Raw genomic sequence first — 23,922 nt, 5'->3', positions numbered from 1 at the left:
CCCCTCCGCACCCTCCCCTCCCCACCCAGCCCCTCGCTGCACGACGGACGGACGGACACAATAATCCCCTGTGGGCTGGTGTAACCAGGAGGTTCCTACCAGTGTAATGCATTCGTTGAGGAACCCTGGTGCGAGGTATGGCTCGACACCCGACATTAGCAGCGGTGTGACGGGGATGCTGGCGACGCGTGAGGTCACACCGCATGAGAGCGACGGGGAGACAATTTGGCAACAAGATATTGTTCATAATCAACGTTTTTGGGTTTAGATCGCGTTATTTATAAATGTGTCGTAACCCTCCACCACCCGACACGGCCAATCAGTAAAAAAGTCTGGCGAATTGCCCGATGATGCTGGATGCAATTACCAGCGAAACGTCGTACTCAAATTGTAAATGTTGTGGTTTCACGCGTCAACACACCGGTGGGCTAAAGCGGTGAACTATTTGTCTTTTGTCAACGTGACACTTTTTTACTGATTGGCCGTGTCGGGTGGTGGAGGGTTACGACACATTTATAAATAACGCGATCGAAACCCAAAAACGTTCATTATGAATAATATTGGTCGCGAAAGCCTACGTGTTAAACTAACAAGATATTGATCCGCAGAATCTACACGCGGACCGCGCACGACTCGTCAACGCAGAGATGAGAATCTTAGCGGCGTCAAACCGCGTACAGCCGAAACATCACCCCCGTGTGCCGGAAGACATACCTCTTAATAAGCAAGCCGAAACACACGTTCTATAAAACAACATTGGGCGAGGTGCGACTACAGTTCCTCTAAAAAGCTGAACCACGGACAAAAGCCGTGGATGCCGGCAACGCTTTCTACCCTCCGCCAGATCCCGCAGCCGCTGCACAGCAGACACGGGACCTCCCCTACACCACGCCGGAACAGTTCCTCCAAGCGGCGGACATTCACAATGGTTCACATTCTTAGCTTTTACCGGTAAAGCCACGTACCTACGTGACTTTACCTACGTGACTCTACCGAAAAAACCTAAGAATATGAATCCTTGCAGTCACGAAAGCTTCAAATCTAGAATTCACAATGGTACTGCTGGTGTCAGTGCTGCTGCTGCACCTTCTCCCGGTGTGGCGCTGGTGGCGTTGCCGGTTGTGTTGGCGCTGTTGTTGGCACTGGCGGCAGCGGCGGCGGCTTGGGCTCGGGTGGAGCCGCGGGTTGAGCGCGCGAGCCTCCCCGACCGTCGCGGGCCTTGCCCGCCGGAGCTGCTCTCATCGCTCCCCTCCCCGGCCGAGTCTGTGGCCTCGGAGGCCTGCACCTCCATCTCCACCTCGTCGTCTTCCTCGTCCTCCTCGTCCTCCTCCTCTTCCTCCTCCTCCTCTTCGTCCTCCTCGTCCCCCTCCGAGCTGCTGACGTGGCTCAGCTGACGTGAGCAGAGGGGGAGGAAATGAGAGTAAACATCTCCGCGCGCGAGATTACTCGATATTAGTCATTACAGGAGTCCATCGGTTTTAACAGCGACATCGGTTGAGTATGATAATTGGGTTTTTTAACCTTTTATCTGGCAAAACAACTGACACCTTTTTTTTTACAAGGAGTCATGTTTGCATTGACCACTATACCTGCAGTCAGAATGCAAACAAAAAAACACAACTCTGATGATGTATGCACTGTCCTTGAAATTGATTGCTCCACACCCGAGACAGCTTTTCTTAGAGCCTAGTCTCACATGGTGTTGGACCAGATGACCTCGTGGTGCCCGTATAAAACTCAACGTTTAACCTACTCACGCCGGCTTGTGCCTGCCCTCACAGTCGGGCATATTTTGCGAAATACACCACGCCGCCGTTGAGCCTGGCCATTGACCAAGCAACCCAACGTTCCCACCAGCTCCCTCCGCAGGAATGTGTTAAGGCAGAACAAGTAAGTTGTTTAATAGCCGTTGAACCATTCAAGTTCAATGGGGTTAAATCCCTGCTGTCAGCGCTCCGCTAATTACTAAACTATTTACTATTTTTTTACTTCACCAGGTAAGGCCGAACATGAGCTATCTACGTAGATATTTTTCAGAAGCTACCTGGCCACAAATGGAAGCTCAACCAAGTGGGCTCATCACGATGTGGAAATTTACAAGCTGCAACATACTCCAAACGCGTGGTGTTGATTCTACACGTGGTGGGAAAAACCGGGGGAGGCCCGGAGAAAAATCCACGCGACCACGGGGAGAGAGAGAGACACGCAAACTCCACATATACAGCAGGCGTCAGGGTCGAAATCGAACCCACGACTTCCTGTATACCAGGCGAGGTAGTTAACATCTCCTAGCCACCGTGATGATGATGAGAGACACGCAAACTCCACATCTACAGCAGCAGCAGCAGACGTCAGGGTCGAGATCGAACCCACGACCTCCTGTACACCAGGCGAGGTAGTTAACATCTCCTAGCCACCGTGATAATGATGATGATCAGAGAGAGACACGCAAACTCCACATACACAACAGCAGGCGTCAGGGTAGGGATTGAACCCACGACCTCCTGTATACCAGGCGAGGTAGTTAACATCTCTGTGAATGATGACTGCATCTATGACTGTGATTGACAATCTATGCCTGTAAATGATTACTGTAAGATTGTGAATGATTATATCTACGTGTGTGAATAACTCTACGACTCTCTGTGACTCTCCACGACTCTCTATGATTGTGAGTGACTCTCTGTGACTCTCCACGGCTCTCTGTGACTCTCTGTGACTCTCCACGACTCTCTATGATTGTGAGTGACTCTCTATAACTCTGTACGACTCTGTGACTCTCCACGACTCTCTGCGACTCTGAGTAACTCTATATGACTCAGAATGACTCTCTGTGACTCTCCACGACTCTCTGTGACTCTCCACGACTCTGTGACTCTCTGTGACTCTCCACGACTCTGAGTGACTCTCTGTAACTCTCTGTGACTCTCTGTGACTCTCCACGACTCTGTGACTCTCCGTGACTCTGAGTAACTCTGTGACTCTGAGTGGCTCTGAGTGACTCTCCACGACTCTGTGACTCTCCACGACTCTGTGACTCTCTGTGACTCTCCACGACTCTGAGTGACTCTCCGTGACTCTCTGTGACTCTCCACAACTCTGTGACTCTCTGTGACTCTCCACGACTCTATAACTCTCCACAACTCTCCACGACTCCCCGCGACTCCCGTCACCACAAGGTGCACGGGGGGGTGGGAGAAGACGGAGGCCTGAAGCGCCGCGTCAGCCGCTCCCGTGGTACCACAAACTTCACCGTCAGGACGCAGCGTTCCACCTTCCTGCGAGGCATTCCTCTTCAGCTCGCGGCGCCTTCGATCAGCAGCAACAACAATCTCTAAAAAAATCGATAAACTCCCGATAAACTAATTAATCGAGGGCGAGCGATTAACGTCAATGTTGTTTATTGGCGGCAACGCCACTGGGATACAAAAATGAACTCACACGGCCACCGTCCGTTACGTCGCCCCCCCTACAATCCCCACCGGGGGGGGTCCTAACGGGGCACGCGATTGGTCAGTCGAAGGTCACGTGAGCCGTTCTGAACCAATGGCGGTGCGCGCTCGGCCAGAGAGTCGCGAACGGCCACCGTACACGCCGCCGATGGCGCGCGACGTCGACGGAAACGCGATTCGTAATAACTCGCGAGCTTCGTGTTTGTTTTTTTGAAGCGCGTAATGGATTTTAAAAGAAAAATAGTTTTGGTTTTTATTCGATTTTAAATGTTTAGCAAATATAATAAAAAGATATATATAAGCTTTCGTACAACTTTGTGATCGCAATAAAAAAAAGACGTTACATAATCTTTATTGAAATGCTATATGGGCCAATAATCATTTGGCTGCGATCAATGTCCACGTGATAAGCCACTTCGTTGAGCTATCGATTGTGACGGGCAGGGCGCTTCTCAAAAAAACAACGAATAGCTCAGTCGACTTTACCTGGTAAAGAAAAAATTGATATATCGTTTAGTTTTATCTTAATTATTTTAGTAATATGCTTACATTTCCTATACTTTGCATTCCTATCGCGTTTTTTTGTTGTTGTAACTTTCTGATCCTACCCAGCTGGACGTCTGTGCAAAAGAGCTTCGTAGCTCATCGGATTTCTCGTGGATAAATAATACAAATTCTGATTTTAAAACGCGTCCTGAGGGCATTATGCAAATTTGTGGCTCCCATTGGCCTCAACGATCACGGGTTCTACCCATAATGCAATGTGCCCATCAGTTCGATCTGATTCACCCTTAAAACATAAATTAGTTTACTTCGTATTTGTCTTGTCACTGAATAATATCAACGAATAATGCAACTATGCGTACGCCAATTAAAATACACATGCTCGTCGGTAAATATTTCTTATAAATGTAATTATTTTCTGGCCCCCATAGTGTAAACGTTTAGTCTCCAACTCGTATTATCCCCATGATGTCTTTATACTGGTAGGAACCTCTTGGTTGCATTCTAGATTTTAAGCTTTCGTGACTGCAAGGAATCATATTCTTAGGTTTTTTCGGTAAAGTCACGTGGGTAAAACATCAAAATTAATGTTTTATTTTATTTTCATTAATTTTGATGTTTTACCTACGTGACTTTACCGAAAAAAACCTAAGAATATGACTCTTGGTTGCACCAGCCCACAGGGGATTATTGTGTCCGTCCGTCCGGCCGTCATGCATCAAAAAATGGGAGGGATGGGGCTGGGTGGAGAGGGGAGGGAGGGGCTGGGTGGAGAGGGAGGGGCTGGGTGGGGAGGGTGGGCTGGGTGAGGGGTGGGGAGGGGCTGGTCACCCCGTGGTGCCCTTATAAAACTCAACGTTTAACCTACTCACGCCGGCTTGTGCCCGCCCTCACAGTCGGGCATATTTGCGGAATACACCACGCCGCCGTTGACCCTGGCCATTGACCGAGCAACCCAACGTTCCTACCAGCTCCCTCCGCAGGAATGTGTTCGACTTTGCATTTTTGGTGCTAAGGAGAAGCGTCGTCGACCGAAACGTCGCTTTATTTGGGTTTCCTCTGAAGGTCACAGCAGTGAATATTGACAGCTGTTACTCGAAGCGCTATCCTTTTTATCAGTAGGGTAACCACGGCCACCACAGAAGATTATTTTTATTGTGGGTGTTTTTGCTTTTATTATTTTACATTTATTAATTTTTATTTATTATTTTTATTTATTTAGTTGATTCTTTTTTACTCAATTTTTTTTTCTATTTACATGATTTTACCGAGAGCACAAAGAATATGAATTCCTAGTCACGAAAGTTTTAAGTCAGAAAATAATCCCTTTAATTTTATTTGTGTGGACATTTAAACCTCGCTGCTGCTACTTTAACTGCTGCACATTCCCATCGGCGATGCTGCTGCTGCTGCTACTTTAACTGCTGCACAATCACATCGGCGATGCTGCTGCTGCTACTTTAACTGCTGCACAATCACATCGGCGATGCTGCTGCTACGGTGGCAGCGGTGCCTGCGCAAGCAACAATTAACAAGCAATGCCAACAAAAACGTGGACACGTGTATCTTATGATTGCGAACTTTAAATGAAATTTAGAGAACAGGCGACGTTTCGGGCAATGACCCGTCTTAGCGTGTTTGTGTTTTGGGGGGCTGTCATGTAGCCCGCATGTCCAGCCACACATTAAACACATTGTCCTGCGGAGGGAGCTGGTAGGAACGTTGGGTTGCTCGGTCAATGGCCAGGGTCAACGGCGGCGTGGTGTATTCCGCAAATATGGCCGACTGTGAGGGCGGGCACAAGCCGGCGTGAGTAGGTTAAACGTTGAGTTTTATAAGGGCACCACGGGGTGACCAGCCCCTCCCCACCCAGCCACACCCCTCCCACCCCCCACCCAGCCCCACCCTCCCCAGCCAGCCCCTCCCCACCCTCCCAACCCAGCCCCTCCAAACCCTCCTCACCCAGCACCTCCCCACCCACCCCTCCCCACCCAGCCCCACCCTTACCACCCAGCCCCACCCTCTACAGTATATGTTTGGAGATATATTTTTTAATCGGATTTTGAAGGACTTTTTTTGTCGGATCATTTATATAAGATTGAATGATTTAGCAGTTTCAAAATTCGGATCATCCAAACTGATTTTCAGATTTCCATTTAAAGCTTTCGTGACTGCAGGGATTCATATTCTTGGAACTTTCGGTAAAGTCACGTAGAAGGGAAATAATAAAATAATACAAATAATGTGAGGAGCAGAGCACCTTGCCAAATGAGTGTCCTCTGTTGATATGTAAACTCCTTTGTCAAGGCGTTCTACTCTTCCCACCCAGCTTAAAATACGCTGCCAAGCTTAGCAGTGTTCATTAGGACGCTGTCTTTCCGACAGCTCTGTTCTTCACCTGAGGACGGCTGCTTGTGTTGTCGCTGAAGCGTCGTGAGAATTGTATTATGTTTTATTTCTATTATTTAAGTATTTCCCTTCTACGCGACTTTACTGAAAGGTCCAAGAATATGATTTTCAGATTCTATATATTTTTTCACTTTAATTTGAACATTTGCAGCACATTCCCAGAAGACATGCTAGGAACGGATGTCGAGATGTTAACTCCCTCGCCTTGCATACAGGATGTCGTGGGTTCGATCCCGACCCTGTGACGCCTGCTGTATATCTGGAGTCTGCAGACGCAAACTCCAAATATACAGCAGCAGGCGTCAGGGTCGGGATCCAACCCACGACCTCCTGCATATCAGGCGAGGTAGTTAACATCTCCTAGCCACCGTGATGATGATGAGAGAGAGAGACACGCAAACTCCAAATATACAGCAGGCGTCAGGGGTCGGGATCGAACCCACGACCTCCTGTAAACCAGGCGAGGTAGTTAACATCTTGCCATCGAGGCATCACGCCCATACTTAAGCGTGTACCTGAATGACGGCCTCTTCATTTTGTGTATGCCATGAAGGTTTGTTTGACCATACTTCACCAAACTGGTCAGTGTGAGTTGGTCAATAGTGGAGTTCGATGACTGGTGCGGATGTCGTTCAGAGTGGCCGGGTTTAAAACTCAGCGCCCCAACCGCTGCGCCACCGCTCCCACCTCGCTCTACCGCTTATGATTCGAGGAAAAGTTAAAATCAACAATTTGATCAACTGCACAGTTTTTATCTATTGACGCTGCACGTGTTAAGGTACGCGCTCAGCAGCAACATTTCGACGCTATGAACACTTGGCAGGACCCTCCTAAAAGAGATTTGTTGGCCCAAAAAGCGTAATAATATTCTTGTTTAAATAGTAACACATGCATTGCGTGCATGTGTGGCAAACGTGTCAGGACTGTTCTATTCGTCTTGGCCCCGTGGGGGGGGGGGGGTGTGGTTGTGCCCCCCCCTGCCCCCTCCCCCCCGTGCAATGGACTCGCCCGCTCCAAGAGAAGCGATGTGGAGACGTGGCACCACGAGGAGAGGAGAGCAGGGGAACAGGGACACGCAGGAGCTCCAGGATTGATGGAGCAAGAGAGAGAGAGAGAGGGAAAATCGAGGTGGACCGTCGGGAGGCTGAGAAGAGAGGAACAACATTCGGAGCAGGGGAGGGGGAGAACGGGAGGAGAAGGATCGGAGTCAGAATCTTTATTTAGGCTGGAAGAATCCGATGAGCGGTGAAGCTCTTTTATTTCAGATGTCCAGTATGGGCAGGTCAGCAATTTGCGACACAAAAAAGCGATCGGAGTGCAAAATAACGAGAGAGAGAAAAAAACGTTTATCTTTTTGGTTCTTTCGGTAAAGTCACGTAGAAGGGAAGTAATAAAATAATTAAAATAAAACATAATGAAATAATTCTCACGACGTTTCGGCCACAACGCAAGCAGCCGTCCTCAGGTGAAGATCAGGTCTGTCGGGGAGATATTCAGACGCTGTCTCCCCGACAGACCTGGTCTTCACCTGAGGACGGCTGCTTGCGTTGTGGCCGAAAAGTCGTGAGAAATATTTTATTATGTTTTATTTTTATTATTTTATTATTTCCCTTCTACGTGACTTTACCGAAAGAACCAAGAAGATGAATCCCTGCAGTCACGAAAGCTTTAAATCGAAAAAAACGTTTAGCAAGACACTCAATACCAATGCGTAATTCGTGAATAACATGATCGGGAGGAGTAACACAGAACAATAGAATAGGAACGAGAAAGAGAGGAACAGGGGGGGGGGGAACAATGGTAACGGAACGGCGGAGGTGGGGCAACGGAGGAGAACAGAGAGACACGGACCGGGGTAAGGAGCAACCGAGGTGGAATCGCAGGAGGAGGAACACGGGGAGAGAGCGCAAATGATGAAGAGAGGAGTAACGGCAGGAGGAACGTCAGGCGCAGGGAAACATGAGTGTAGCGAACATTGCAGGAGGAGGAAGAACAGAGATAACGATATCTAACAGCGGCGGTAGAGCATCAGGGGGGCGAACAGCCGGAACGACGTTAGAGAACCGGCAAGGATGATGAGACACAGCTGGATGGAGAGTTGCAGGAATTCATCTTCTTGGCTCTTTCGGTAAAGTCACGTAGAAGGGAAATAATACAATAATAAAAATATAACATTATCCATCTTCTTGGTTCTTTCGGTAAAGTCACGTAGAAGGGAAATAATACAATAATAAAAATATTACATAATTAATCTTCTTGGTTCTTTCGGTAAAGTCACGTAGAAGGGAATAATACAATTTATAATAAAACAGAATAATTTTTATTCTTTTATTATTTCCCTTCTACGTGACTTTACCGAAAGAACCTAGAAGATGAATCCCTGCAGTCACGAAAGCTTTAAATCGAAAGACGGAGCACTTAGGACATTTTATTTTGTTTAAACAGTTGCTGAGCGTTGCGGGCGGGGGGGGCGGGGGTCCAAAACGTCATGAGGCCAGTAACAAAGGGCACGGTTAAAATCTCTTCACAAATAAGGGCGCTGCAACAACGCCGCTTTGAATGAAGGTTATTGTATAGGAGGGGCTTGGCAGTGTGGACGATGGGAGGGGCTTCCAGGAGACGGGATTTAAGGGGCAACGGGAGAGAGCGAGATGAGGAGTTGGAACGAAGGAGGGGAACGTCTGGAGGAACGTCTGGAGGTACGGGAGTTTAGACGTCTGGAACAAGTCGAGAGGCGGGCAACCGGCGCGGGTATGAAGAACGTAATCAACCAGATAGGGTGTTGACTGTTATGTTATCCGACTCTCTGTTGTATTACATTAAATTTCTAAGTATACTAGATTTGTGTTTCTATTTAATTTATACCTGATGATGATGATTGCTTGTGTTGCACTCGAAACGTCGTATGCTAGTATTTAATTTAATTTATTATTTTCTCTTTATACGTGACTTTACCGAAAGAACCAAAGAATGATGTCACCAATCGCAGTTCCAGTGACACTTTCCTTGCGAGCAAATTTACCAAATCGCAAAGGGGATGGTCTCGTGAACGTCATCGTTGCTCTCGTTCCGCTTGCTCGACTCGTCCGCGTTGGAACAAAAAAAAACGAAAGTTGCGAGCGCGACTTTATGGTTGCATGCAACCGCGCGACTAGTTGAGCTCGCGGTCGCATGCAACTGGATGTAGTGCGTCGTAAGGCGATCGAGTTGCGGGCGATGTGCGCAACTAAGTCGCTCGGGGCTTGGATCGAATTTGAAAGGCGCTGTACTGGTCGGGTTATCGCGATATGGAGATGCTGCTACGATAAATATCGCACGATATTACACCCGTGATGATTGCACCGCCTTTGACATTTGAAAATACCGTAAAATCGTCACATCTGCATACAGCTGTGTGTATGTGTGCGTCTGTGTGTGTGTGCATCTGTGTATGTGTGCGTCTGTGTGTGTGTGCATCTGTGTATGTGTGCGTCTGTGTGTGTGTGCGTCTGTGTGTGTGTGCATCTGTGTATGTGTGCATCTGTGTATGTGTGCATCTGTGTATGTGTGCGTCTGTGTGTGTGTGCATCTGTGTATGTGTGCATCTGTGTATGTGTGCATCTGTGTATGTGTGCATCTGTGTGTGTGTGCATCTGTGTATGTGTGCGTCTGTGTGTGTGTGCATCTGTGTATGTGTGCGTCTGTGTGTGTGTGCATCTGTGTGTGTGTGCATCTGTGTGTCTGTGTGTGTGGGGAGCGGTGGTGTAGCGGTTAGCGCGCTGCGCTGTGAACCTGACGACCCGGGTTCGATTCCCGCTCACGGCCAACACCGATGACGGTTATCTGAACCGGTCCCGGGCCTCCCCTAGGTCGACTCAGCCTCAAATGAGTACCTGGTGCGATGTGTAAACATCGCAACTGGGGAGACAAAGGCGGTCGGGCGTGGTGCTGGCCACTCACCCCCTCGCGTACCGTTCTGGCCTTCATAGGTGCTCGCTAACAGCACTTGCCCCTACAGTCTGTGAAAGCTATACGGGGGATCTTTGTCTTTGTATGTGCGTGTATCTGTATGCATCTGTCTGTGTGCGTGGTGGGAGCGCTTGCCTGTAGTGGAGAAACCCGAGTTCGATTCCCGCTCACGGTCACCAACAACCGGTGGCAATAATCTGATCCGGTCCCAGGCCTCCCGCTAGATCGACTCGGCCTCAAACGAGTACCTGGTGCGGTGTGCAGTGAACATCGCCACTTAGGGGGACAAAGGCGGTCCGGGCGGGGTGCTGGCCACCCACGCCCTCGTGTTTGCCGTGCCGGCCTTCATAGTTTGCTACTTGCGAGCAGCACTTGCCCCCAACAAGTCTGTTCAAGGCTATATATATGGGGGAGCTTTGTCTTTTGTGTGTGTGTGTGACGCATGGCACTGTTGGTGCGACTTTATATGAAGTCTGGGCGCGGTTTTTCCCCACGAGATTGCGTTTGTGCGTGTGTCTGTATATATCTGTGAGTGTGTACGTATCGATACGTGTACACGTGTACACGTGTCTGTATGTTTCTGTGTGGGGAGCGGTGGTGTAGCGGTTAGCGCTACGCTGCGTTATGAACCCGGCGACCCGGGTTCAATTCCCGCTCACGGCCAACACCCAGTGACGATTATCTGAACCGGTCCTGGGCCTCCCCTAGGTCGACTCAGCATCAAATGAGTACCTGGTGCGGTGGTGTAAACATCGCCACTAGGGAGACAAAGGCGGTCGGGCGTGGTGCTGGCCACCCACGCCTTCGTGTACCGTTGCGGCCTTCATAGGTGCTCGCTAACAGCACTTGCCCCTACAGTCTGCTAAGGCTATATGGGGGATCTTTGTCTTTGTATGTTTCTGTGAGTGTGTACGTATCTATACGTGTACACGTGTCCGTGTCTGTATGTTTATGCGCTACGAACCCTTCGACCCAGCGGCGAGTGAATATCCGAAACGGTTCCTGGCCCGCCTCTGGGTCCGCTCGGAACTTAAATTATTACGACCTGGATGCGGTGCCTAAACATCTGCGCCGGGGAGACAAAGGCGGACGGGCGTGGTTACACCCCCACCTCGTGTGTGTGCGTCGTGTTGGACATCATCGCTGCTCGCAAACAACAACAAACGCACTTGCCCCGACAGCCTGCGGAGGCTATAGAGGGGACCGTTTGCATTGTGCGAGGTAGCTGCGTGCGCGTCTTGGCCGGCGAGGAACGACGGTGGTCTGAGACGTCAGGGCCCAGGATGAGAATGATTGCCTGATTCACCATGCTGTCATCAGCCATCCATTGTCTGAGGCCCAGACGAGACCCCCCCCCCTCTCTCTCTGATGCACGTGTCATCATCATCGTTATCAGCAGCAGCAATATCATCGGCATTACACGGCGGTATCGCCAGCAGAAGCGTGAGCCATGTGCACGTGCTGCTGTGCGTGGAACTTCTTTCGCGCCGTAAACGTAGCCAACCTTTGCGCTGAGCAGTTCGAAAGAAATGCCACGTCCGATCCACTGCTGGATGAAGGACCTCCCGCAATCCGTGTCGATCCTGCCCATGCGCTACACTCGGTCGTCACATCGTCTGCACGTCATGTAGCCCGCATGCCCAGCCACCGCATGCCTAAACAGCTTTTGTTCGGCCGGATCGAGGGGGCTAAACGGGCGCGGCACGGGCTAGAAAAGAGATGGAGTGACGTGGTACAGGAGGACGTGGAGCTGAGTGGACTTGCCGATGACTGGTACCAGCGGTGTCAAGATCGGTCTCTGTGGAGGAGGCTCGTGAAGGACGCTACTGGGCAGTTGGAGGCAGTCGCCCTCCAACAACAACGGAGGGCGGAGGAGCGACGCTCACAACAATGAGCGGAGTGCCGGGTGGCTAAAGCACAGCAAGTTGGTACAGTAGGGGGCACAGGTGGTGCATCAGCCAGTCATTTCGGTCATCTCGGTCAGTCGACCCGTGGCACCTGCTGGGTCTGCCCCGTGACCTGCCAGCGGGCGTTCGACACTTCACGTGGCCTCAAGGTGCACATGGCCTGGCACAAGCGTCGTGGTGACGTCACCGCCACTTAGTGGCGAATGGCGGTTGTTGTTGTTGTATTTCATCTCAGTCAGTCGACCCCGTGGCACCTGCTGGGTCTGCCCCGTGACCTCCTGCCAGCGGGCGTTCGACACTTCACGTGGCCTCAAGGTGCACATGGCCTGGCACAAGCGTCGTGGTGATGTCACCGCCACATAGTAGCGAATGGCGGTTGTTGTTGTTGTATTTCATCTCAGTCAGTCGACCACGTGGCACCTGCTGGGTCTGCCCCGTGACCTCCTGCTAGCGGGCGTTCGACACTTCACGTGGCCTCAAGGTGCACATAACCTGGCACAAGCGTAGTGGTGATGTCACCGCCACTTAGTAGCGAATGGCGGTTGTTGTTGTTGTATGTGCTGCACTGGCTGCACGTGCTCTCGGTCCACGCTGTCGCCCGCAATTGTCATCACCATCACCAGGGAGTTGCCCGGCAGCCACGGGGTCCCTTCGAACCAGAGCGTGCCCCGGACCGAGCCAAACTCACTTTGATTATTAACACTCAATGCGATGTCTCCCCTCCCTTCTCCCTCTCTCACCCACCCCCCTCCCTCCGTCACCCCCCCTCCTTCTCCTCTCTCCCTCCATCTCTCTGTACACCTCCTCCCAGCTGCATCCCTCTTCGCCCTCATCCCCCCCCCATCACCCCGTCCACCTCCTCCTTCCCTCTCTCTTTTTTTTACGATCAGTGGAAACAAGTAGATGCTCGGTGTAGTCGGCACTTTGCTTCGTTCATAATTTCGTAATTTTTTTTTTACATTTTTAAACTTTGCTTTATGTAAAACACCCACCTCTCGCTCACTCTCTCGCTCACTCTCTCGGTCACTCTCTCGCTCACTCTCTCGCTCCCTCTCTCGCTCTCTCTCGTTCTGCACGCAGCCCTTCTCGCAGTCCAACGGCTTCCGACAGGTAGCTCATCCTTCCCTCTCACCATCTCCTCTCCTTTCTCGCTACCAATTCCCCCTCGCTCCATCTCCCCCCCCTCCCATTTCCTCTCTCCCTCCTCTCCACCCCCCCAGGACGTCCTCAGCACAAGCCGCGAAGTCCGCAACGCATCATCGTCAGCCACGTTCCATCCACCGCTGGATGAACACCTCCCCCCAGCCCACCCTCCCCACCCCCTCCCTCCCCCCCAAATCTCACGCGATGCGACAATTTGAGTGCGCGCGAGGAGCCGATCCCATCGTTCCATCTCCGCGGTGATCGGTCGTCTGCGCCGTGAAGTTTTTTTATTCTCTCACCCCCTCCCCCCCTCCTCCTCCCCCTCCTTTGACCGTCGCTCCGCCGTTAGTCTCGACCACGCAACGGGTCGCGTGCACGTCCTGCGGCCGAGCCGTGCAACATCCCCGCAGCCGCGTGGCAATGCTGGCGGCTTAGGGGAAGGCCTTCATCCAGCAGTGGAGAGATCACGGGTGGTGGTGCGTGATGATCGTGATGATGATGATGAAATAAAGGATGCGTGTGCTTGGGTGTGATGTCCGACGTTTCACTTCACGTGCCGGGAACTTCTTCGGGAACTGACTTGAACGGATGCAATCTCCGTGACATGGCATCGCTCTGAAATTCAAATGAATGTATGTTCTGCGGAAGGCCAATTACTCGGTTCACCGATGGCGACGATGACGAGGATGTGGATCGCACACCTGACAGGGTTGACCGTGAGCAGTGTGGATCTCTAGATCAAGTCCTGCACTACATGAGAGAAATTTACCGACACGTATGTATGTTGAACTTATACTGGTAGGAACCTCCTGGTTACACCAGCCCACAGGGGATTATTATGTCCGTCCGTCCGTCGTGCATCCATAAATAGGAGGGGTGGGGCTGGGTGGAGAGGGGAGGGTGGGGAGGGGCTGGGTGGGCAGGGGAGGGTGGGGAGGGGCTGGGTGGGGGGTGGGAGGGGTGGGGCTGGGTGGGGAGGGGAGGGGCTGGTCACCCCGTGGTGCCCTTATAAAACTCAACGTTTAACCTACTCACGCCGGCTTGTGCCCGCCCTCACAGTCGGGCATATTTGCGGAATACACCACGCCGCCGTTGACCCTGGCCATTGACCGAGCAACCCAACATTCCTACCAGCTCCCTCCGCAAGAATGTGTTTCAAGTTCATGTATTAGGTATAGCCCTGTGAGCCATTCGGCTCTTGAATCGGGTGCAACCACAACAAACAAAAGACAAAAACATGAACAAAAAACATCTTAAAGTGAATATGTGACTGAGTGCAAACAGAAAATCCAAGAAAAGACAGTGTTTTGTGCGATGTATTGACATCGCGGGCACCACGTGGGTGCGGGTGCAGTACCGGCCATAGGGGGGCTCGGTGAGCACTGACTGGCAGTGCTGGGTGGCACCACGCTCTGCGTGCAGTGCCGACCCCTACAGGATAGGGTGTGAGAGTGCCGGCCATGTGGTTACTAAGGGCCATGGCACTCTGGTTGACCCCGAAGGACACGTGACCGGTAAAGTCTACACAGGGCCCCCCAGGTGGGGGCTAGGGGTGGTCACGTGTCAGGGTCGAGATCCTGCTCGAGGATTCTGGAAGGTGGGCGTGGCTGAGGGCGCGGCCAACCACGCCTCGGAGGATATAAGGGGCCGTCCATAAATGACGTCACGCACCTAGGGGGGGGGGGGTCAGACATTTGTGACGATGTGTGACGAGGGGGGGGGGGGTTGAGAAATGTAACGTCACATCAAAATGCGCAACTTTAAATAAATATAGACAACACGTTCTACTTAATTAAATAGACTTTTTAATAAATGTTTTCTCCTACAACATCAGAGTGCAGCGCCACATTAAACACGCACTACAATGACAATAGTTTAAAGCGATTTGAAGCATGTTTTATTTTTGGGGAGGGGCAGAGCTTTGTGACGTCATATTTGAGGGGGGGGGGGGTCTGATTTTTTGTGACGCCGTGTGACGATGGGGGGGGGGGTCAAAAATCGTCTAAAATCGCGTGACGTCATTTATGGACGCCCCGAAGCCGGGTCCCCCAGAGGGACTGGCTGCTGTTGTTTCATCCTGAAGAATCTACGTTCTACGTCCTACAGAGTCTCCAACACGTGGACCTGAACCCAAGCTGTGGTCCAGTCCGTTGTAGCTAATTACGTGGTAACTAGTGTAGTTAGCCTGGTGGTCACCACACAGTTAACTACACCAGTCACGTTGTAACTAGCATAGTTAGCCTGGTGGTCACCACCCGGTGAACTACACCAGTTACGTTGTGATTAGTGTAGTTGGCCTGGTGGTCACCACACAGTTAACTACACCAGTCACGTTGTAACTAGCATAGTTAGCCTGGTGGTCACCACCCGGTGAACTACACCAGTCACGTTGTGATTAGTGTAGTTAGCCTGGTGGTCACCACCCGGTGAACTACACCAGTCACGTTGTGATTAGTGTAGTTGGCCTGGTGGTCACCACCCGGTGAACTACACCAGTCACGTTGTGATTAGTGTAGTTGGCCTGGTGGTCCACCACCCGGTGAACTACACCAGTCACGTTGTGATTAGTGTAGTTGGCCTGGTGGTCACCACCCGGTGAACTACACCAGTCACGTTGTGATTAGTGTAGTTGGCCTGGTGGTCACCACCCGGTGAACTACACCAGTCACGTTGTGATTAGTGTAGTTGGCCTGGTGGTCACCACCCGGTGAACTACACCAGTCACGTTGTGATTAGTGTAGTTGGCCTGGTGGTCACCACCCGGTGAACTACACCAGTCACGTTGTGATTAGTGTAGTTGGCCTGGTGGTCACCACCCGGTGAACTACACCAGTCACGTTGTGATTAGTGTAGTTGGCCTGGTGGTCACCACCCGGTGAACTACACCAGTCACGTTGTGATTAGTGTAGTTGGCCTGGTGGTCACCACCCGGTGAACTACACCAGTCACGTTGTGATTAGTGTAGTTGGCCTGGTGGTCACCACCCGGTGAACTACACCAGTCACGTTGTGATTAGTGTAGTTGGCCTGGTGGTCCACCACCATCGCTTGCTATCTGGCTAAGGGGCAGTTACCCCTTTGTGTTGGTATCAATAAATGTGTTGCCTTCAAAGAGTACGTCTACGAGTCAGTTCAACTCACTACATTATTTCGCACCGTACGTAGCCAACTGTTCTAATCGGAGATGCGGGGGGGAAGGACAACAACTTCAACACAAAAAGCAGTTTGAAATAAATTGAGTTTGTCACTCTAGATGATGATTTAACAGTGCATAGCTCCAGTGGCTTCCTAATTTCGGGAGGAAGAGCGTTCCAGACGGCCGCATGCATACACACGCCGCACCTCCGACTAGCGCGGTTGGCTACGTAAGGTGCGAAAGAAGTTCAACGAACGTGCGCACGTACGATGTCGATTCTAAATGTGGAGGGGAAAACCGGAGGACCCGGTGATAAAATCCAAGGGGAGAGAGAGACACGCAAACTCCAAATATACAGCAGCAGGCGTCAGGGTCGGGATCGAACCCATGACCTCCTGTATAGGTGCTCGCTAACAGCACTTGCCCCTACAGTCTGTTTCAGGCTATACGGGGGATCTTTGTCTTTTTTTGTTCATCATGGAGTGGGGAGCGATAGTGTAGCGGTTAGCGCACTGCACTACAAACCAGGGGACCCGAGTTCGATTCCTGCTCACAGCCAACACCAGTGACGATTATTCCGAACCGGTCCTTGGCCTCCCGTAGGTCGACTCAACCTCAAATGAGTACCTGGTGTGGTGTGTAAAAACATCGCCGCTGGGGAGACAAAGGCGTCCGGGGGTTCAAGTTCATTTATTAGGTATAACCCTGTGAGCCATTCGGCTCTTGAATCGGGTGCAACCGCAACAAACAAAAAAACTAAAACATGAACAAGAAAACATCTTAAAGTGAATATGCAAACAGAAAATCCAAGAAAAGACGGCAAAATATTGCAGAAAAAGCACCGTACACCAACGCTGTGTGCAAAAATCCCAGTGGGATGCAAGTCAAACAACAACAACAACAACCACAAGACAACTTAGATTAAGGCCATCAGTCTAACTCTGTACTACAACAAAGAGACATGGCCAAACCGAAAAACTTTTCAAAAATCACCAAAATAAAGCCATAAAAGCAATGAAACAGGGTTGTAACGGCCACCTCACCCCCTCGTGTGCCGTGCCGGCCTTCATAGGTGCCGCTCGCTAACAGCACTTGCCCCAACAGTCTGTTACAGGCTACAGGAGGGCGGCGGAGATTTTTATTGTCACCTGCCATGAATCTTAATTTTAGAACTTTCGTGACTGCAGGAATTATTATTTGTTTCTTTCGGTTAAGTCACGTCTAAAGATAAAATAATAAATTCAATTAAATAATAGAATACGACGTTTCGATTGCAACACAAGCAATCATCATCAGGTATAATGAAATAGCGACATAAAATCTAACCAGAAAACTATAGACAGACATATTATCAGACAGATATCACCAAGATACATAGCGAGAGCAACACAGGTAACAGAGAGGGGTGATCGTCTCTGTGTGGTGGTCTTAAATAGACAGAGGGGGGCGGAGGCAGAGAGAGGGAGGAGGGTTAGAGAAAAAATTAGCATATCAATGAGTGGTCAACAGACGTGGTGCTGCGAATGCGATGGCACGGCAAGCAAGCCTGAAAATCAGGAGGACACACTAAAATTAAATAACCTAGTAAAATATCGAAATGTAATGTAATACAACACAGAGGGTCGGTCAACACACAATTAACGCATAGCCTGGTTGATTACGTATTTCAAAGATTGCTAAGTTAGAATTTAAGTGTGAACAATCTAAAGAGAGGACACAGGCAGAGAAAACAAGTCGCCAGAGAGAGAGAAAAAAGATAAGCTTAAAACTTCCCCGTAGAAGTGTATTCTATTATTTAATTTAATTTATTATTTTATCTTTAGACGTGACTTAACCGAAAGAAACAAATAATAATTCCTGCAGTCACGAAAGTTCTAAAATTAAGATTGAACCACTTCTACGGGGAAGTTTTAAGCTTATCTTTTTTCTCTCTCTCTGGCGACTTGTTTTCTCTGCCTGTGTCCTCTCTTTAGATTGTTCACACTTAAATTCTAACTTAGCAATCTTTGAAATACGTAATCAACCAGGCTATGCGTTAATTGTGTGTTGACCGACCCTCTGTGTTGTATTACATTACATTTCGATATTTTACTAGGTTATTTAATTTTAGTGTGTCCTTCTGATTTTCAGGCTTGCTTGCCGTGCCATCGCATTCGCAGCACCACGTCTGTTGACCACTCATTGATATGCTAATTTTTTCTCTAACCCTCCTCCCTCTCTCTGCCTCCGCCCCCCCTCTGTCTATTTAATACCACCACACAGAGACGATCACCCCTCTCTGTTACCTGTGTTGCTCTCGCTATGTATCTTGGTGATATCTGTCTGCTAATATGTCTGTCTATAGTTTTCTGGTTAGATTTTATGTCGCTATTGCATTATACCTGATGATGATTGCTTGTGTTGCAATCGAAACGTCGTATTCTATTATTTAATTGAATTTATTATTTTATCTTTAGACGTGACTTAACCGAAAGAAACAAATAATAATACCTGCCATGAAACTTCATCCACAGCAATGGTCCGCATCCAACCCTGACGTCACGTCAGCCACGTGTTAACCTTTGGCTGCCACTGTCACTGCCATCGACCACAGGCCACGATCCCTCCGATCACGGCGTGGTGCGGCCAAGTTGACACTTTAAGTTATATTCTTAGGTTTTTTCGGTAAAGTCACGTAGGTAAAAAATTCAAATAAATAAAATGAAAATAAAAATCACGACGTTTCGGAGGCAACTCAAGCTTCCGTCTTCAGGTGGAACCGTCACAGCACGATAGCTGTATCAAGTGAGAGAAATTCCCAGAACACAGTATTTGTATATATACTGGTGGAGGGTGGGAGGAGCTAAGGTAGGCCCCTGAATATTATTTTTGTGAGGTTTGGTGCGGCAGAAGCACGCTGTTAGGAATGAGCCTTTGTTGTGTAAACTCGGTGCGGATGATGAAAAGGTGCGTGTAAAAGGGACTGAGCCTTTTTGTTATGTAGAGATGATGCGGCTTTAAGTTATTTTAACACGGAGGCTTTCGCGACCAATATTATTCATAATAAAGTTATTTTTGGGTTAGATCGCGTTATTTATAACTTCAAGTTCTCTTTTCGTATCTTCTCAGATCCCATGTGTCCCTCCTTTAAGCCTCCGTGTAATTCCAGGCACGTGTCTCTCCCCATGCTTCTCCCTGCACATGTTCAGCGTTTAATTTATACAACAGGTTCCACACACTGCCCACCAGGGATTATTTGTCTGTCTGTCGTGCATATGCGGAATTCCGCCCACCCATGCACCTCCCCACCGAACACCGAGCAACGCCGCGATTGGTTGACGATGTCGGGGAGGGTGGGGGGGAGGGGTAAACACGCCCACTCATCCCCCCCCCCGAACGCCGCGCTGTCCAACCAAATTCCTACCTGCCCACTCCAAAGGAACGTGTTTCATTTTCTTTGTCAATGCCTGACCTTTCTTTCTTCTGATCACCGTCAAAGCGGTTAATATAGCTCGTCTGTACACAACTCTGTCATGTATGTGTGTGTGTGTTGAACTTCTTTCGCACCATACGTAGCCAACCGTGCTAATCGGAGGTTTGCGGGAGGGGGGGAAGGACGACAGACTAAACACGATTTCTGTCGTGGCTCGGTTGGCCATTGCTGACTTCACTCTCTCTCTCTCGACACTTTTCTCCCCCACTCTTCAGGCGCCGCGGCGGCTAGGAGATGTTAATTCCCTCGCCTGGTGTGCAGGAGGTCGTGGGTTCGATCCCGACCCTGACGTCTCGACATACTTGAAGTTTGGGTGTTTCTCTCCCCGTGGTCGCGTGAAAAATGTTCTTCTCATCTGCCGGGTTTTCCCCTCCACATTTAAAATCAACTTCACGCGTTTTCAAGTATTTGGCTGCTATACATTTCCACGCGATAAGCCACTTCGTTGAAATGTCACTTGTGATGACCAGGTCGCTTCTGAGAACGAGCTAATATAGCTCAGTCGGCCCTCATCTGGTAAAATAAAAAAAAATAGTTAACACTTCGTTATCTTGATAATTGGTTTTTTACCCTTTTATCTGGCAACAAAACTGACACCTTTTTTTACAAGGAGTCGTGTTTGCATTGACCACAATACCTGCAGTCATAATGCAAACAAAAAACATAACTCTGATAATGTATGCACTGTCCTTGAAGTTGATTGGTGCACACCCGAGACAGCTTTCCTTAGAGCCTAGTCTCACATGGGTTGGACCAGATGACGCCAAAAGGCGCACAACTCAAAGACAACGCACCATCAGAGTATGTGAGCTCGGGGTAAGCATTTACACCATTGGAACCTCCTTTGCGAGTAGCAAAATATAATACTTGGTTTTTTACCCTTTTATCTGGCAACAAAACTGACACCTTTTTTTCGTTATCTTGTCGTCTTATTCTTCTCAACTCGTTTTGAGCAACTTTACATTTTACTATCTCCCCGCGTGGCAGTTGAAGCAAGGGTGGTGCACGTTCCTTAATCGCTCCCACAACCGTGCACCCGGCAGTATAAACTGGTATAGGGACTCCTCTACTTACGAACGAGTTGGGTTCCAGGGGTCTGTGTTCGTAAGTCGATTTGTTCGTAAGTCCAACTTTACTCCCGTTGTACGGCGTATACAGTAAACACGGGGAATGGCTTTAAAAGTTGTATAATCTCCTGCAGATATAGATGCCACTGGTTCTTGACATTCTGCAGATGTAGGTGCCACTGGTTCTTCATGTTCTGCAGATATAGATGCCGCTGGTTCTTCATGTTCTGCAGATGTAGATGCCATTGGTTCTTCATGTTCTGCAGATGTAGATGCCACTGGTTCTTCATGTTCTACAGATATAGATGCCACTGGTTCTTCATGTCCTACAGATGTAGATGCCACTGGTTCTTCATGTTCTGCAGATGTCGAGTCCGCTGGTTCTTCATGTTCTACAGATGTAGATGCCACTGGGTCTTCACGTTCTATAGATGTAGATGCCACTGGTTCTTCACGTTCTGTAGATGTAGATGCACTGGTTCTTCACGTTTTGCAGATGTAGATGCCACTGGTTCTTCATGTGCTACAGATGTAGATGCCACTGGTTCTTCACGTTCTGTAGATGCCACTGGTTCTTCACGTGCTGCAGATGTAGAGTCCACTGGTTCTTCACGTTCGGCAGATGTACATGCCACTGGTTCTTCACGTTCTGCAGATGTAGATGCCACTGGTTCTTCACGTTCTGCAGATGTACATGCCACTGGTTCTTCACGTTCTGCAGATGTAGATGCCACTGGTTTTTCACGTTCTGCAGATGTAGATGCCACTGGTTCTTCACGTGCTGCAGATGTAGATGCCACCACCGCCATCTATTGTGCTGCGGTTGAACTTACGACTCTCGGTCCGAACAGGCGACTGGACATACGGACCAAGTTTGTTTCGTATCTCTGTAAGTTCGTGAGTGGAATATTCGTCAGTGGAGGAGTCCCGGTAAATACACGGCCGCAAGTTAGTCGATCGGCAGGCAGGTTCGCGTGCGGTGGGGTAAAGTGTGGGTACCTCCTGCCGTTGAAGATAGTCAAAAGTGCTGTCCATAAGAGGGAGCCTCTCTCTCCCTGGAGTGCTTGCCGTGGTGGAGACCTTCAGCGGTGGCGTGAGCAGGCAACATTGCAGGGCTCTAGAGGACAGAAATGTCCCCATACCTGCGTCCAGGTTGTGCGAGATACTTTTCACCACTCTTAAATTTGCAACTTCACAAGAATAAAACAAATATCTAAATGGCTTGGAGCGTAGTTACAGATGTAAGACTCATCCTGTACAAGGGTATTGATCACTCCCTCAAACACTATTTAGATTTACAACAACAAAAGCACTAAATTTCGATTTAAAGCTTTCGTGACTGCAGGGATTCATCTTCTTGGTTCTTTCGGTAAAGTCACGTAGAAGGGAAGTAATACAATACTAAAAATAAAACATAATAAAATAATTCTCACGACGTTTCGGCCACAACGCAAGCAGCCGTCTTCAGGTGAAAACCAGGTCTGTCGAGGCGACAGCGTCTGACAGCGTCTGACAGACCTGGTTTTCACCTGAAGACGGCTGCTTGCGTTGTGGCCGAATCGTCGTGATAATTATTTTATTATGTTTTATTTTTATTATTTTATTACTTCCCTTCTACGTGACTTTACCGAAAGAACCAAGAAAACAAAAGCGCCGCGGTTGTCATATTTTCTTGAAATATTAAATAAAAACGTCTGGGCCGGCACGATAAGCGTAGGCCAAAAAAACATTCTCTAGAGGAGGCCGTTTCGCCAGCGGGTGTCTGAGCAAGCAACATTGCAGGGCTGCGCCTTGAACCTACACCTTGCCTGGTGGTGCCCGGGTCGCAAGCGATAACCCCCACCACCACCACCCCTCGTACCCTAAACGTGGGCTAATAAACCCACCGTCCAAACAACAACAACAACAACCGCCATTCACCACTAAATGGCGGAGACGTGCCAGACTAGGTGCACTTTTTATGCCACGTGTAAGTGTCGAAGGCTCGCCGCTGGCAGGAGGTCACGGAACAGACCCAGGCGCCATGGGTTGACTGACCGAGATGACTGCCAAGATTCGCCAACTGAGCTCGCCACTGTGCCAACTTTGCTGCGTTTTAGCCGCCCGTCGCTCTGCTCCGTCGTTGTTGTTGCTGTTGTTGTTGTGACGTCACCGCGGCGTCTGTGCCAGGCCAGGTGCACTTTGAGGCCGCCACGTGAAGTGTCGAAGGCTCGATGGGTTGGCTGGCAAACAATGACAAAGATCCCCCGCTCAGTGCCGGATTAAGCTAGTGCGGGGCCTGTAGCATATGTTATACTGGTAGGAACATCCTGGTTACACGAGCCCACAGGGGATTATTGTGTCCGTCGTGCAGGGAGGGGCTGGGTGGGGAGGGAGGGGCTGGGTGGGGAGGGGAGGGTGGGGAGGGGCTGGGTGGGGAGGGGAGGGTGGGGAGGGGCTGGGTGGGGAGAGTGGGGAGGGGCTAGGTGGGGAGGGTGGGAAGGGGCTGGGTGGGGGTGGGAGGGGTGGGGCTGGGTGGGTAGGGGCTGGTCACCCCGTGGTGCCCTTATAAAACTCAACGTTTAACCTACTCACGCCGGCTTGTGCCCGCCCTCACAGTCGGCCATATTTGTGAAATACACCACGCCGCCGTTGACCCTGGCCATTGACTGAGCAACCCAACGTTCCTACCAGCTCCCTCTGCAGGAATGTGTTAAAGGGGCTCTAAATAAAAAAAACTTTGATATTAAAACACACATTTTTACTTGCATAGTAAATTAATTGTATTTTTTCATTTGCTATACATCTAGATAATACGAAAAATCACTAATCTTAAACACCCGGTCGTTCATAAGTTGAAGGCGGTATAGTACTATAGTAATAGAGCAAGTGCAGAATCACTGAAC

The 23,922-nt window shown here is 49.7% G+C and overlaps 1 protein-coding gene and 1 long non-coding RNA gene across 4 annotated transcripts in view; one reads left to right on the top strand and one right to left on the bottom strand.

Annotated features, from left to right (window-relative positions):
- Positions 1 to 3,457, bottom strand: part of LOC144736671 (histone acetyltransferase KAT7-like) — a 51,598-nt gene extending 48,141 nt beyond the window's left edge. For all 3 annotated transcript variants that reach the window (XM_078619247.1, XM_078619248.1, XM_078619249.1), the window contains exons 1-2: positions 3,254 to 3,457; positions 1,087 to 1,390 (exon numbers count right to left, since the gene is read on the bottom strand). In XM_078619247.1, the coding sequence (XP_078475373.1) occupies positions 1,087 to 1,390; positions 3,254 to 3,289 (340 nt within the window). In that variant the 5' untranslated portion in view covers positions 3,290 to 3,457. The remainder of the gene's footprint in view (positions 1 to 1,086; positions 1,391 to 3,253) is intronic.
- The window catches only part of LOC144736716 (uncharacterized), a 501,200-nt gene that overhangs the window by 396,663 nt on the left and 80,615 nt on the right, over positions 1 to 23,922 (top strand). The window lies entirely within an intron of this gene.

This window comes from Lampetra planeri, chromosome 62 (assembly GCF_965212315.1).
Source record: "Lampetra planeri chromosome 62, kcLamPlan1.2.h2, whole genome shotgun sequence".
NCBI classification, from domain to species: domain Eukaryota; kingdom Metazoa; phylum Chordata; class Hyperoartia; order Petromyzontiformes; family Petromyzontidae; genus Lampetra; species Lampetra planeri.
This window is presented reverse-complemented; position numbering and strand designations above follow the sequence as displayed.